Raw genomic sequence first — 16,618 nt, 5'->3', positions numbered from 1 at the left:
TCTCATCTTATTTAACTGCTTGTCATTCAATACAGCTATTGTTTATTTGATTTTGCTGTTTTTTGTTTAATATCAGGTTAGAAGAGATGAGACATCCTGCAAAAAGACCTCATGATCGAAGTGGCTTTCGTGACAGAGAACTCTGGGATGAACGCAAACGATCCAGGATGAGCAGTTCTGGCAACCCCTCTAGATTTGATCTTCCATTCCCAAATGAATCACGGTAAGTTGCCAATACTGGAAACTATATTTTGTCATTGATGTCTTATTGCCTGACTACAGTTCTAAATTAAAATTCCTATTGCATTTCTCCTCTTTTGGCCTCTTACATGTGGCGTGTGCATGCTTATATATCTGCACCCCCCACTTTTTACCCCACATGTTTCAGTTCATGCTGGGACACTGCCTTGAAGGGTTTTGCTGAACAGAATGACTCTCATACTTATTCTGTCGGGGTCTTTCACAAGACTGTTAAGTTGCAATCCCATAAACAGAAAAAACTATCAGCTGTGAAGCAGTGGTAGTTGGGAAACATAAATAGAAATTTACATGTGTGTTGTGATCGTTACCAGCATCGCCTTACTGGCACTCGAGCCCTGTCCTAGTAGGGTGTTAAGAGCACCATCCGAGCATGATCGTTGCCAGAGCAGCTATCTGGCCTCCGTGACGGTGACACGTAAAAGGCACCATTCGAACATGATCGTTATCAGCATCGCCTTACTGGCACATGTGCCGGTGGCATGAGTAAAAGATTCGAGTAAGGTCGTTGCCAGTACCCCCTGACTGGCCCCGTGCCAGTGGCATGTAAACAGCACCCACTATACTCTGAGTGGTTGGCGTTAGGAAGGGCATCCAGCTGTAGAAACTTTGCCAGATCAAGATTGAAGCCTGGTGCAACCATCTGGTTCACCAGCCCTCAGTCAAATCGTCCAAGCCATACTAGCATGGAAAGTGGACGTTATACGATGATGATGATGATGTGTATGACAGGTTTCCACATGCTTTGGAAGCTATAGATGAAGGCATTTATCTAAGGTCCCACATCATGAGATTAAACCTTAAGCCACAAGATTGCAAAGCAAGCTTCTTAACCACACAGCTACTCTGTACCGATATTTGTTCAATATCATGACATTGTCTTGCATAATAAATACTGATCTGCTTATATCTTGCATCTAGTCAGGCTTTTTAAAGAAATAAAGAACGTGTTGAAGCTTGCATTGTTCAGGCAGAATTTTTTAAGGCATGTTTTTTCAAGGAAGACTAGAAACAAGCAACATCCCTGATATGACAGTGATGCTCATTTACAACCATCACATTATGTCAAAACAAAGTACACACACACGTTTATACACAACAAGTTTCTTTAAATTTTCGTCTTCCAAATCCACGGTAATGGCAGAAGATGCTTGTCCAAGATGCCATGGTATGGGACTGAACCCAAAACCACTTTGTTGGGAAGCAAGCTTCTTAACCTCACAGCTATGCATGCTTCAGTTATCTGGTTACTAAAATATCACATCTGTATTTGCATTGAGTTCTTTAAAATATGATCTCGATCAGTGATGAGGGTAATAATCTTTCAATATTCCTCTTCCACACCGACATGGATAGTTTGACATGATCTGATGGGATGAAGCTTCATCATGCTCCTGTATCTGCATGGTTTCTTTGAACTAGGTGGTTTTTTTCCAATGGAGTATGACTACAGTAAAGATGGAAGCAGCTGTATGCTAAGTGATGAGAGGTTAAAGTATGATCAAGGTGTAAAATATGTTTGTTAGTGTGATTGTGTATATCTTGACTCAGTGATCAGTGACATGGATTTAGACAGCAAATTGAATAAAGGTATACTAAATATCATACAAGATCAATTCTGATTTATAGAAATTATAGTAGCTTTGAGAGGAGGTAAACAAAAACCTGCTGGTAATTACTACTGAGTCTGATTGAGGAGATACAATTTCAAGAACCAAGGAAAAAGCAGTCTGTTTTCTCTGTAAAAGTTGTCATATTTCATTGGATCTATACATGTATACACACAATTTATATATCTCATTTCATCTGCGGTTTTTTTCTTTCTCAGCTATAATGAATATGAGAATACTGATTATGGAAGACGAGTCGAACATTACGATAGAAGGGACAGTAGAGCTTTGGAAGGTGGAAGCCGCTATGATGAACGTAAAGAAAGAGAGATGATGAGAAGGGAAATGGGTCCTTTCCGAGATATTCGAGTCAGAGATGAAAGACGAACTGAAGACCGTTCTCGAACAGATGAAAAACTCAACAGGTAATTTGTTTTTTTAAACCTGACTTTTTTAGTTTTGATTTTATACTGTTCTATTGGCTGGTATTGATCTACACACTAGCTGGTGTATGACTGTGTAAACATCATCTTTCATATCCGTGAGAGTTCGTGTAGATTAGTTTTGGTGTATACACCAATCTCTATTATAGGTTAATGTTGGTATGTATGCCAGTCTCCAGATGGGTCAGTGTTGATGTGAACGTTTTATAAATTTAGATATGTTTCAACCAGAGAAGTGATCTACCATAATAGCACCACCTGAGGTGAATGTTGATTGATTGATCAACTTGTATACATTGTCCCTTACACAAAGTTGTTTTAAACGCCAATGTTACAAGGTAATTTGCTAATTTTGTATCTGATTTTTTTTGTTTTTTTCACATCCAGGATGCCCTTTGAATTAAGAAGAGATATGGGACCGAATGGAGAGCCTGATCGAAGATATGTTGGTCCCGATCGAGGACGTGATAATGACCGACGAAATATATCAGCTCATGATAGATTGGGCAGGGTGAGAAATTCCGTTGGTAAGTTTCCCCTTGTAGTTATTTTTTTGGGTTCTCTCCTCCCCTTCTTTTATCTTCCTTATTCCAATCATTAGACTGCACATGCCATCAGGAATTTACCACAGAATGTTTTTTTAACACCTAATAGTTATTCTTTCAAATGAGGACCTCTCATATAGGCACCCATGTTTATGTCACTGGCAGGTAATAATCTTGCAATACAGCTGCTGCAATTGTCAGGTCACATGATATTGCCCTTCCTGAGTTTCTCAGTGGCAGACGTCCAGCTAGACACAGCAGTCGAATATTCCCTTGCAAATAGCCAGTGGGATTATCAAAAAATAACAAAGAGCTACGGAATTGGTATTAATACCAAAAGTTAATATTTATCTCTCACTTAGGCAGTGAGCTGGCAGAATTGTAAGAAGGCTGAGCAAAATTCATTAATGTTATTTAGTCTATTTTGATGTTCTGAGTTCACATTCCACTGAAGTTGAGTTTGACTTTCATTCTTTCAGGGTCAATAAAATAAATATCAGTTAAGCACTATGGTTGATATAATCGACTTACTCCCACTTCTGATATTGCTGCCCCTGTGTCAAAATTTGAAATTTGCCAAATCATTGAATTACATGGATATGAACACACCAACAGTGGTTGTCAAATGCTGGTAGAAGAAAAAGACACACACACACACAGTTGATGGTCTTTAAGTTTTTCTCTACCATATCCACCCACAAGGGCATTGGTCAGCTTGAGGCAATGGTAGAATACACTTGCCCAAGGTACAACTCGGTGGGACTGTACCCAGGTTCATGTGGCTGAAAATCAAACTTGTTACTCTACAGCCTTGTGAATACAATTTCACACCCTTCCTCCACCTTTCTCTAACCGCTCCGCTCCCATTTTCCTCCTTTAACACTTTAAGATTTAAACTTGCTGCATTGAGGTCAATTATTTTACCTGTTTTATATACAAGATCTTGCCTCCCACACCTCCCCTGCAGTGTCATTCTCAAAATAAACAATCACTTCATCAAAATCTTGAAGCTACAAGATAATGCATGACTAATTCAAAACAATGTGAATGAAAAAACATTACTTCCAACAGAGTAATCTGAATGCTAAAGGGTTAAGCCCTATTCATCTCCATATCTCTCTTGTCTTTTCTTTTCATCAATATTCTCTTCATTTTATTTTGACATTAATTCCTTTCACTCTTTATTTTTCATATTTGTGTATCATTAACATTTTCTCTGTTTTCTTCCTTCTAGGTGGTGGACCTGACCAGAGACCTCCTTGGGGTTCTGGCAGTGTAGATAGGAAAGTGGACAACTGGTCCCACATGCATGGAGACATGGACCAATCCAATGAACCATGGCTTAGTAACCCCATGGACAAAACGGGGCGTGATGCCAGTGGGGCATTTGTTGACAACAGTAGACCTGGTAACACTGGGGGAATAGGACAGAACTTGGGACCTGGTAATATGTTTGCCAACACTCAATCACACAGTAGAATCATGATGGTTACACATGGTGGTGGTAGTAGTGGTGGCAGTGGTGGTGGTGGTGGTGGTGGTAGTAATATGAGTGGACGTATGCAAGAGCCTCGTTTTGATGCTTATAATATTATGGGATCTATGTGAAATCCGAACTGAGGACTGAGGTCTGAGTCCTGTTGAAGTGTTTGATTTGGAGGGGCAGAGGGAATCTCAGACAGATAATAAAACCCTGCCCTCCAGCCAATATATCATCCACATCCTGCATTCCATTTGTCACGTAGTGCTTGGTTCTTGGACATCCAATCATATTTCTGTCCTTCCATATTTTAATGCATGCACACACACAGACACACACAGATATATATATATATATATACATACTGCCTTCTCCCTATCTTCACTCTACTCCAACATTACTGTCTTAATATATTTATTTCTTTCATATTTGTTGCTATATTTTATTACTGTTATTCCCGACACACACTTCCCACAGTTGAATATATTAATGGAAAAGGAGGGGTAGGAGCCCAGATACATTGTATTCACTAAAGTGGAGGAGAGGGGAAGAAGAGCAACCACAGAATGTAATAAAGAAGTGAAGAGACCACATAGAATTTAATATATGGAGAAATAAATTTTATTCACTATAAAACAATCGCAAAGTATTTTATTTGTCATTTTTATTTAGTCTGTGTGTATTCCTCATGTTTTTATTTCTTTCTATATTTTTTCTTTACCTGCTATGCCTTTGCTCTATCGTTTTTTCATCTTTCCTCTTTCTCTGTTTCAACATGTCACTGTTTGTTTTCCTTGAAGCTTCTAGTGGAAGTCAAAATGTTCGTTTTTGTTATCAACTTAATTTTCACAATAAGTTTATTCACCTACTCAAACAGATTCCTCCTGTGGTGGCCTCATCCAGAATTGCCACATCTTTGTTCACAGGTTGCAAGACCTGTCTTTTTCAGCTATGAGCTGCCACTCAATCCTGCACACACTGACAGTCCTGTATGCAATATTGGCAGAGGGTTTGGACAAGCAGGCCTAGCCGGAAGTATGAATGCATAATGTCTCACAGTCTTGCGTTTGAGGCTTTCAATCATACCTTGGAGGCTCCCTGAGGTAACACTCACATCATGGGTAAAGTTGTTCTCTAGTTATTTCAAACAAACTCTGACAATCATCTCAAATAAAACACCTACAGTGGCTTTTCCTTACGTGCAGGATATTAATGCTACCATCGTTCAACAGATACAGCCCAGTCCAGAGGGTACAAGTCAGTTCACACTGTCATTGTTATTATCATTCAATGTCTATTTTTAGTACTGGCATGGGTTGGATGGTTTGACAGGATCAGAATGCCTTGGGTGCTTTTCTTGTGACACTGGCACTAGAGACGTCACCAACTTGCAAAACAAAATAAATAAAAGAAAAATCCCCCTCAACTGAGTAGGAGTGTGTTTGAGAGAAGGGGAGGTGGCTTTATGCCAGATGTTGAAGGCTGAAATATGATAGAGGGACAGACGTCTTGCTGTAGAGGAGATAAATGGCCATCACACATTATGCAAGGATGGGTGAGAGTTGCTGGAAGGGAGATAAAGATATTGGTGACAGGGTGCCAGAGCATACTCCCAAGGTACAAGAAGATGAGGATATGATAGTATATAAACTGTGGATCAAGGCTGGGGAAGAAGATGGCTAATTTCATAAGAGTGTAGAAGGAATGTTTGCAGATGGGTAGAAGCTGGGATAGAGGTAAATGTAGTTGTATGATTTCTGGTGACACTGTATTTTAATTCTCTTCAACCCACCGGCACCCCTCATGATCAACTGAAATTAGGAGCATCCAATGTGTTTCAAAATTTGGATACACGAAAACTCTATGTAATAATACAAGATTACCTGTCAAAACTCTTATGTTCTACGCAATTGAAGCCATCATTCTGACTTGTGCTGAAAGGGATGTTTCTATTCCATGCATTACTCAGATATGCCATTTCAGCTTAAACACTTTCAGGATTCACTGTATTTTTCTGTGGCCATTGATATGACATCTGGACAGTAGCTCAGGATTGCTGGAGTTAAACTGAAAAGGCTATTTTTCTTTCAAGACTTTCTTTAAATTACATGTCAACATGATGTACCAAGTACACATCTTTACATGAGAGTACCAACTGCAGAAGAAGAGTTGTCTTCTCCAGAGCTTGTTGCTGAATAAAATACATGCATTAGGATTGTGTCAGGTGGACACTAAAGAGGGAACGGTTTTGCTATCCAGCTCTGTTTACGACTGACCCCTCAGTTTATGGCCACACACGTGTATTTGTTTACATTTGAAGATCGTCTCTTTCCGTAAAATTTTAATTTTTTTATATATGTGGGATTAGGGGTGGGGGAAGGGTATCTTTTTTTCTCATAAATAACAGTAACAAACTGATATGACACCGCAAATAATTGTTGTTGACAAACAACCGTAGAAATTGTATTCACCTCATTAGACGTCATTGATTGGTTGAAATTGCCGAAATGCAAGAAATTAAACAACAAATAGCTTACAAACTACAGAATTTTCTCAAGAAAGCCAAGAGAAAAAGATGTTTTATGTAATACATTCTACCAGTATACGAAGTTTGATTACAAAGAAATTGTTTTAAAAATCTGCCGGTCAAAGTGAAAAGATCCGAATTTAGTAATTACATATACAACACTATATATAATTACATATATAATACAAAACTAAAGAAAGAAAAAAGCCAAAAAACGAGAAAGAAAGAAGGTATAAAACACCAGTTCAACATTAGGTGTTTCAATTGGTCGAACATTACAAGGTTCAACGGAACCTATTGAAGCAAGCCAACACACACACGGAATTAGCGCGGGCGATGGCGAAGCTAAGTCATTGGAACAGCCAAGCACTCTCACAGGCATCACCTGAGATCACGACGGTAAGGCGAGTCGCCAACGATAACCAAGAACTTCGTTGTTAACTGCCCAGCCCCTCCAAATGTCTCAAACACCTCCGGCTGGAATAAGAGGTTCGCCGACAAATCCCGATACTTAAGGATTTTGTTCCGTTCGGCTACGGAAGCAGTGACCCTCCCATTTACCGCAGCATTCATTATGTGGGTAGGAGCAAAGGAGTCACTACCTGTCACGCCCTAGATGGGGCAAACAATAAGACTATCTGGTCTCTTCCCATAACTTCTGGATAGTCCCGTCGGCTCCAGAATGGAAAGGATATGAACTCGAGCCAAGGTCCGCTTTGTGTTTAAAAATAGTTATTTTTATAAGAGTAGTCTTTGTAACATATCTTTTACTTACTACAGACATGCTGGGATATCACATTGAAGAGTTTAGTCGAACAAATCGACCCGAGTACTTGTTTTTAAAATCTTATACTTATCCAATAGCAATTTTGCTGACCCAATAAGTTAGAGGGGACGTAAACAAATCACCGGTTGTCAAGCAGTAGTAGAGAAACCAAAAAAAAAAAAGAGAGAGAGAGAAAAAAAACTCACACAGATACATATGGTGGGTGAACCTTCGGTATATGTACCGGTGTAAGTACCGGATACATTTCGAAAAGTGTTTTTTTTTTTATATATGGGGGGTTAGGGTTAGGTGTGGGAGAAAAGGGTTTCTGTTATCTTCAGAAATGTAAACAAAGTCACGTGCGCACATATACCGAAGCATCGCCCATATGGTGCGGCTTTAGTCGGCCCGGGCCATAATAGAAGACACGTGCCTGAGGTACCGTGCAGTGTCATTGAACCCGAAGCCAGGTGGTTGTAAAGCGAGTTTCTCAAAAACACAGTCATGCTGTTTTGTGTTTCTATGAAAAAAAAAACAAGTCCGTTGGACTGTATCTCAATTATAACCAGTTTCCTGTTACAGTTCCCCGTCTTACGACAAGATTTTCAAGAACTCGGAGGGCGATGCTTCGGTATAGGTACACACGTGACTTTGTTTACATTTCTGAAGATAACAGAAACCCTTTTCTCCCGCCTCTAACTCTAACCCTAATCACCCCATATATAAAAAAAGCACTTTCTTGAAATGTATCCGGTACATATACCGAAGTTACACCACTCGGAGTTTCCTAAGATGAGTCTTGACTGCAATATGAGCAAGAATTGATTTTATTATGAACCATATAGGCCAAACACAGGAATGTGATGCTCATGTCATAGAAATGCTTTTGAGTTTGGCACTTGTGCCATCTAGTGGTCACTACAAAAGAGGCAGTTTCGACGTTACGATAGCCAGAAGGGAGCTAACTGTTGTGTAAATAAATATTGAAACTATTGATTGCGTCCTTAAGTTTTTGCTTCAACGTGATATCAGTGGATCAACAACTCTTGTCAGTCACTTATATATATAATACATCATACCCCGGCCAGTGATAAGTTAGCAGATCTCAGGGTTGTGGATCTTCGCAGTGAACTGGGAAAACGACGTCTGGACAAGACTGGAGTATAGGCCGTGCTGTTGGAACGTCTGGAAAAGGTAGGAGAGATCTTATAATCAGCGACGGTGTTTATATATAATACATATATAAAGGCATAGTAGTATATAATAGATATAATAATGTTTGGGTTTCGTGAACCTTCAAAACCTCTTGTAAAAATGTCAAGCCAACATTAGAAGAAAATTATGTTTTCATTGTGAGGAAAGTCATTGTAGCCGTTTAAAACACAAACCGTTATAATGACTTTTGTTTATATTTCATAAAAGCATAACTGATTATTTGTTACTAGTACTTCTTCGTTGTATATCCACCCCTGGTAATCAGCCCCCATCTCACTATTTACGGGAATCTAATGGAATATAGTATCAGTTGTAAACGGACGGCGAAAAACTGATGCGTAATGACGAAGTTTCGAAACAAGCTCACCCACATAAGTCTTTATTTTTCTGTTTTCACCGGGAGTTTTGAAAGTTTATTTGCACCATGCAAATGCTTTTATGAAAAAAACTTTTTTTGAAAATTTATGATTTCTTATCCCCTCTCTTCCGGACAGATTTTTCATTTTCCCCCCTTTTTAGGAGAAGGTACGATGAAAGATGAAGTCGACTTTGGCGGTATTTGAACCCCGAATGTTAAGAGCTTCAGAAATGCCACTAAGCATTTTTATCCGGTGTGTTAACAATTCAACCAGCTTCCTGATAAATAGAAAGTCTAGCGTTATATATCATCATCATATAATAAAAGCATTTCTTTATTTAGATGTGCACATTGGAACTCACGAGGTAACTTAGCTACCAGGTTACAAGATGACTAAATTTCACAAAGTATTTTGAAGGAGGTTACACTTTAGTTTTGTCTCCAACGCAAAATAAGTGTCAAATTCAATTATTAAAGGGACATTTTTTAAGTCACTGATATGAAGCAATTACTCGGGTGCTTAAAATGATATGCATATATTTTTGTAGACAAAATATCTACAAAAGTATTACTTTACTTCAAACTTAACCGAACATTTTGATATCAGATGAGAGCGATTAAAATAAACTATTTTAAATCATATTTCATTTATACTGTTGTAGTTTCTTGCTTGTCTTCATATTTCGCTAAAACCTTGTTTGGCTAACGAAAACACAAATGATCCTCTTTACATTTATTTAATTGTTTATGAGCGTTCAGTTTTCATTCAGCTCTACCACTTTGCTTGGCAAACTTACCGGGAGTCCTCCTACTTCTGCTTTGGTGACCATCTCATCCCATCTACCTCTGGAATCCAACAAAGTGATAACCTCGGACCTGCTCTATTTGCACTGGCTATCAGTGACGTTAACAAAATGGGAGCTGACCTGGACTTGAATGTCTGGTATTTTGACGATGATTCTTTGGGGGCTCTCCTGACAAGGTCCTTGCAAGTGTGAGGATGATGATTGAGGAACTCGTGGAGGCCTTAACATCAACAGTTCCAAATGCAAGCTCTGGCTTACATTCAGCTTCACATCAGCAGACTGTTAACCTATTTACAGATTCCTTCCCCTCTATTGCGGTTCCTCCCTCATCAATGTGGTGCTCCTTTGGAGCCCCAATTACTGACCAAGCTTTTAAGTTCATCCATTCATCTAAGATAGCTAACCTTGAGCAACTATTACAAAAACCTTGAGGCAGTTGAGTCCCATCAAGGTTTTCTAATACTTCAGTTATTGTACTTTCTCAGAGTTAGTCCTTGTAGATTTTCATCATCTCTCCAGTGATTTGATGACCTAATCTTCAGGGAAATCAAATGTTTGGTCAATGTCAGACTCCTTCAGGAGTCCTGTGACCAGGCTGCTTTGTCCAAACAATTTCTGTAAGTGCTCATCTCTATTTCTTCTCTGTTTTCTTTCCTCCATCCACGCTTGCTCCTCTTTGGTAGGCAACATCCTCTCCTTTCTAACATGGGCTAGTTCCAACAGGGAGATGGATGAAGCTCTGCTATAGTGGAGAGAGATGGGTTTGTCAGTTCCTGACAACTGAGGATTGGTGGAAGCAGTTAGTATGGGATAATCTGCTCTGCATTCAACCCTCTCTTTAATCAATCTGATCAATTTTCAAGGTGTTGCCTACTTTCTGCAAGTGCAAATTCTTGAGTGACCGGAATGATGCCCTGCTTGTGGCCAACATTATATGTAGTGGTCCCATCTATTCTTGTCAGAGGGTGTCATACTTTCACCACAATAGACTCTCTAAACCCATCAACTGCTCAATGGATTACAAATACACTAAATTTGAAAATTCTTTTAGCAATAGGCGCAGGAGTGGCTATGTGGTAAGTATCTTGCTTACCAACCACATGGCACCTTGGACAAATGTGACGTAGTAGGCAGTTTGGTCTTTGAAGTCCAGGTATAGTTTACAGTTCAAGTTAGTGTGTTAGAAATATTGATTGTTTGTTCATTATGTGTTTGTTTTTTTGCTGCTGCTGTTTCTATTTTGTATTGTTATAAGTCTGTTACAGTGGATTCTTTATCGATCATCGACAATTGTACTACGATATTGGAGGTGTAAGGATGTAACATCTGGCAGCGAGGATTTTTCAAAGTTCACTTAGGTTACTTGACAATGTGTGTGTCATACAAATTGTTAAATTATGGAGAACCTGTTAGCTGCAGTAATACAGCTGCAAGAGAAGCAACAGGAACAACTACAGGAGTTGCAGAAGCAAATATTACAACAACAACAGTTAACTGAGTTACAGTCAAAGAAGTTTGAAAATTTGTTGAGTTCGTTTACACCAGACAGTGTGGCAAACTCGATTTCTGAATTCATTTATAATCTGGAGGAGGGTATTACGTTTCATGTATACTATAGAAGGTACAAGGCAATTTTTAAAGATTGCAAGTCATGGTTGAATGAGGAGAAAGTGAGGCTATTGCTATGCAAGACAGCTCTGGCTGAGCATGAACACTACTGTAACTTAATATTGCCTTATTTTTATGCAAGGATTCTCTCAAAAATTGAGCAAGAGAACCAAGACTTAACCCTGCAGACCATTGCAGAAGAATGTCAAACAATGATAAACCTGAAGCATGACGTGAAAAATATTCAAGAGAAAGATTCCGCAAAAGTACAGATGTGTCAACCTGGAAAGCACAATCAAAAAAGAGTGCCAGGCCCCAGTCCATATTATGGATGTGGAGGCCTACACTTTAGAACAGAGTGTCTGTTTAAAAAACAAAAGTCCTATAGTTGTCAGAAACTTGGTTACAAGAGCTTGCACTACAGGACAAGATTACAAGGGTCGAATGCAAAAAGTTCTAAGGTGTTTTCAGCAGAAAGTGAATGTGGCACAAAAACAAGAAAATTCATACGCATAAAAATAAATGGCTCCTGTGCAGGTGGCATGTAAAAAACACCATTTGAGCATGGCCGTTGCCAGTACCGTCTAACTGGCTCTCATGCCAGTGGCACGTAAAAGCACCCACTACACTCTCGGAGTGGTTGGCATTAGGAAGGGCATCCAGCTGTAGAAAGTCTGCCAGATCAGATTGGAGCCTGGTGCAGCCATCTGGTTCGCCAGTCCTGATTCAAATCGTCCAACCCATGCTAGCATGGAAAGCAGACGTTAAACGATGATGCTGATGACAGTTGGACATGAGTTGTGATATTTCAAGCATAAATGTAGACACATGGAGAAAAATCTGGAAAGTAAGGTTATGTAAAACAGCGAAAATTGTGTGTGGCGTGATGGGTGATAAATGACATTTCATGGGCAAAATGTGTACAGATGTCACGTTTTAAGGAGAAACATGTGAAGCAAAAATATTCATTGTGGAGAAAACAATCAATCTGTTTGGTACACATTGGTTGGAGTTATTTGACTCATGGCACCTCCCCATAAGTCTCTACAGCAAAAACATAAACGGTTGTCTGTCAAAAATAAATCATCTGAGGAATTGAAGAGAAAATTGAAAAAGATGTTTCCTCAAGTACTATCAGAGGTCTATGTAAAAAGACTGAAACCATCTTTCAAGTAAGTGAAAACGCCGTGCCTGTATTTAGGTCTAACAGAAAAGTACCATTCGCTGCAATTGAAATCATAAATGAAGAATTGGACAGACTGGAAAAGAATGGAATCATCAAAAAGGTGGATTACTCTAAGTGGGCAGCACCCACAGTGTGCATTAAAAAGAAAAATAATAAGATTAATCTGTGTGCTGATTTCTCTACAGGGCTGAATGTCTGCTTAAAAACGTGCCACCATCCACTCCAGAGGACATTTTCGCAAAATGAAATGGTGGAAAAATTTTCTGTTACAAATGCTCAAAGTGTCTGACAATAAATGCATGTAGAGGATTGTACAGGTATACCCGATGACCTTTTCGGTTAAAGGTTGCACTGGCAATATTTGAGCAGACCACAGCTGCTATGTTATCTGATTATGAATTTGCAATTTCTTATTTGGACAATATATTGATTAAGAGTAATTTGCGTGAACAGCTTGTGGTGCATATAAAAGCTGTGTTCAAGAAAAAGAGTAGGAGTTCACTTTGAGTGAAGAAAACGCGAATTCTTTTTGCCGCAAATTAGATACTTAGGGCATATAATTGATAAAAATGTTGGACAGCCTAACCCATTGAGGGCAGACACAAGAATGAATATGCCTGCTCTGACAAATATACCAACATTACAAGTGTTTCTTAGGCTGGCAAACTACTACCAAAACTACATTTCTAACATACACAAATTAAGAGCTCCATTAAATGACTTATTAGAAAAGGAAATAAAGTGGAATTGGTCGGTTAAATGGCAAAACGCGTTTAAAGAAATAAAAAAAAATTTCTAATTGCAGATTTGTCTCTAGTGCATTTCGATCCTGAAATGGACATTGTTGTAGCATATGATGCTTCGTAGTATGAAATAGGAGCAGTTTTGCTACACAAGTATAAAGATGGAAGTACAAAACCAGTGATACAAGTTTCGCGTTCACTGATAGTGACAGAAAAAATACAGTCAGATAGAAAATGAAGCCCTAGCCATTATATTATCTTTATGGTAAAAAAAATTTCACAGGTTTCTACATGTTAGTTTTTGATAATGGAACACAATTCTATGGGCATGAATTCAAGAACTTCTGCAAAATGCATGCGATAATGCATATTTTCATTCCACCCTACCACCCAAGGTCAAATGGGCAGGTAGAAAGATTCGTGGACGCGTTCAAAGGAGTGTTAAGAAAAGCTAAGAGCAAATTAAGTAACGATGAAGCACTAACAAAATTCTTAAGGGTATGTAGAGTAATGTGGAGGCGCAATGGCCCAGTGGTTAGGGCAGCGGACTCACGGTCGGAGGATCGCGGTTTCAATTCCCAGACAGGTGTTGTGTGTGTTTATTGAGTGAAAATACCTAAAAGCTCCACGAGGCTCCAGCAGTTTTGGGGGGGTGATATTATTTCCTCATGCATTTTTGTTTGGGGGGGAAAAAGGTTTAACTAGGATTGAAGGAAAATGGCTCCTACTCTTAAAACTGGTCCTATGAGAGAGGACTCGCCACATGCTTATTGCTATAATTCCTATTATTAAAACTGCGATGATTGATTTGTTATATAACAAACCAATACAATTTGTGCCAGCATTGCAAACCAGATGGTAATAGATCGATAGTGTGTGTGTGTGTTGGGGGTTACTTCAGATATCTAATGGTTTCTGTACCAACAATTGATATACATGTTGTGCTAATAGAAGTTGAAGGAACTCATCAGTGCTTTTGTTATCTCTTTGCCACAGGCTCTGAAAAGTGAAGAAAATCATAAAGATACTGAAGAAGTGAAGAGAAATCAGGTGCAGTTCCATGTCATTTATTTTGGTCATAGGTGTTTTGTTTCTTTTGGTTTTATATCAGTACTTGTGCACAGGTGGTTAAGAAGCTTGCTTTGTACTATGTAGTTTCAGAAAACCCCAGGCTGTCCAGTGTAAATGTGTTTGGTAGGCAGAAACTGTGTGGTCAACCCATCATTTATACATAATCTGTGTGTGTGTGTGTGCTTTCGAGTCTCTTTGTTTTTTTCCCATCATCTGTTAAATGATAATGATGAATAGTGATTATTTTAGCTAGAGTGTTGCCCGTCACACTGGGAGATGTATCGATCCTGATAATTTTATTTCAGATAGTAAATATATTAGATGTGTTGTTCACTTTAGCAAACTTTAGCTGACAAGTTCCATTTCCATTTGACAGTAATATACCTTATGGGCAAGAAGTGCATTAAAACCCTTTCTGCCATTGTTAATGTGACAATTGGATATAAAACAGCAACTTTGTTTCATGCTTTTTTAACTAGTTAATAAGTAATACAATGTTCTCATATTCAGGTGTGTGAAACCGAATTTTAAACTGGTTAGATGTAACAGTATTATGTAATGATTATGTAATGTAGTGTTTTTAATCCACTGTTATGTCATGTGAAACTATTTTAGTCTGTGATCAGATGTGTATAGTATAGGGGTGTGTGTTTGACTGCATAATGTATAATACTGAAATTACTGAAGTGATGTTGAATTATTTTTTTTATTTCCAGAAAACAAACTTATACAGACAACATGGATGAGGTTGGTGAATTTTGTCATATTTTTATAGATAATTTATTGTCTTCTATGTATTTTCCACTTGTCACTGTTTAGTATACTATTTTTTGGAGGTGTTTACTCTGGCTGTGTGGTTAAGAGGCTTACTTTGCAACCATGTGGATTCAGGTTCAGCCTTGTTACATGGTACCTTTGGCCAGTGTCCACTACTAGAACCCCAGGCTGTCCAATGCTTTGTAAATGAGTCTGATAAACAGAAACTGTGCGATTCTTGACAGAGTGTAGTATACACAGATGTGTATGTATGATGGGCTTCTTTCAGTTTTTATTTACCAACTCTACTCATCAGGTGCCTATAATGCCACTCTTAATCTATCTTCTCTTCTTTGGCATCAACCACACATTGCCTAAACAGCTCCTATCAAGCCTCCATTGTTTCCATGAATAAAACAGTGGGAAACATTCTCCACTGGGTACATGATAATCTTTACTCATTCAGCAAAGACAGAATCATTGCACTTATTAGGGAATAATCTTGAACTGAACCCTTTTTATTGCTTAACCTGCAAAGTTGCAAAAACTGCTAGGATTCAGAAACACTTAGATCTCACCTGATGATCATACTCTACTGTGATGTGTTCACTTAGTTTACTTTAGTGTTAGAATTTCAATGTCAGTTTGATAATGTTATCCATGAAAAAGACCAGTGAAGTACACAGACGTACTCAGGTCATTAATAACAATTGAGTTTCATAACTGAAAAGAGCTTTACCTGTAGCACAGAAAGTACTATTATTCTATAATAATACTATAAAAATCATTATAGTAAAAATGGAATACAGTAATAATTTAAGCATTGAATAAGAATAAGGTACTAATGGATATTACAGTGAGCAAAGGATAAATATAGGATGATTTAGTGTTGAGGGGTAACAGAAATTTGTTTTGTTTTAATTTTCAGAAAGAATCAGAGACATCTGATGTGGCATTAACAGATGTGTTGTTAAACACTACCAATTCAAATGGTTACTCTTTGCTCTCTGACAAAACTTCTGTGGAAGACCTTTCTGAAGATCAACTGCTTTCAAGTGGTACCAAACCATCAGATATGTTGGCAGATAACACCTTTGATAAAGACCAGTTTAAAGAGGAACTACCTATCTCTTCCTCAGATACAAACAAAGACACTGGAACTGTTCTGCAGGTAATTAAAATTTACTACACCTTTTACATTGTTCTACTAACTATATTGCACTACTTGTTTTAGTGCAAGTTATTA

The 16,618-nt window shown here is 38.4% G+C and overlaps 2 protein-coding genes across 8 annotated transcripts in view; both read left to right on the top strand.

The window, feature by feature from the left end:
• Positions 1-16,618, top strand: part of LOC115220688 (scaffold attachment factor B2) — a 66,079-nt gene that overhangs the window by 27,850 nt on the left and 21,611 nt on the right. The window contains exons 18-21 of one of the 7 annotated variants that reach the window (XM_036510518.1): positions 77-223; positions 2,087-2,293; positions 2,699-2,838; positions 4,091-4,977. The exons of 5 other annotated variants lie outside the window; for them this stretch is intronic. In XM_036510518.1, coding sequence (XP_036366411.1) covers positions 77-223; positions 2,087-2,293; positions 2,699-2,838; positions 4,091-4,464 — 868 coding nt within the window. In that variant the 3' untranslated portion in view covers positions 4,465-4,977. Of the gene's footprint in view, positions 1-76; positions 224-2,086; positions 2,294-2,698; positions 2,839-4,090; positions 4,978-16,300; positions 16,544-16,618 lie in introns of those variants that run through there. One more of the 7 variants, XM_036510520.1, reaches the window with a different exon arrangement.
• Positions 8,798-16,618, top strand: part of LOC115220768 (scaffold attachment factor B2) — a 62,537-nt gene continuing 54,716 nt past the window's right edge. Inside the window, exon 1 of the mRNA XM_036510522.1 lies at positions 8,798-8,823. The gene's annotated coding sequence lies outside the window, so the exon portion shown is untranslated. The remainder of the gene's footprint in view (positions 8,824-16,618) is intronic.

Source organism: Octopus sinensis, linkage group LG17, assembly GCF_006345805.1.
Source record: "Octopus sinensis linkage group LG17, ASM634580v1, whole genome shotgun sequence".
NCBI lineage: Eukaryota > Metazoa > Mollusca > Cephalopoda > Octopoda > Octopodidae > Octopus > Octopus sinensis.
Note: the sequence above shows the minus strand (reverse complement) of the source record. Positions and strands in the feature narration are given on the sequence as shown.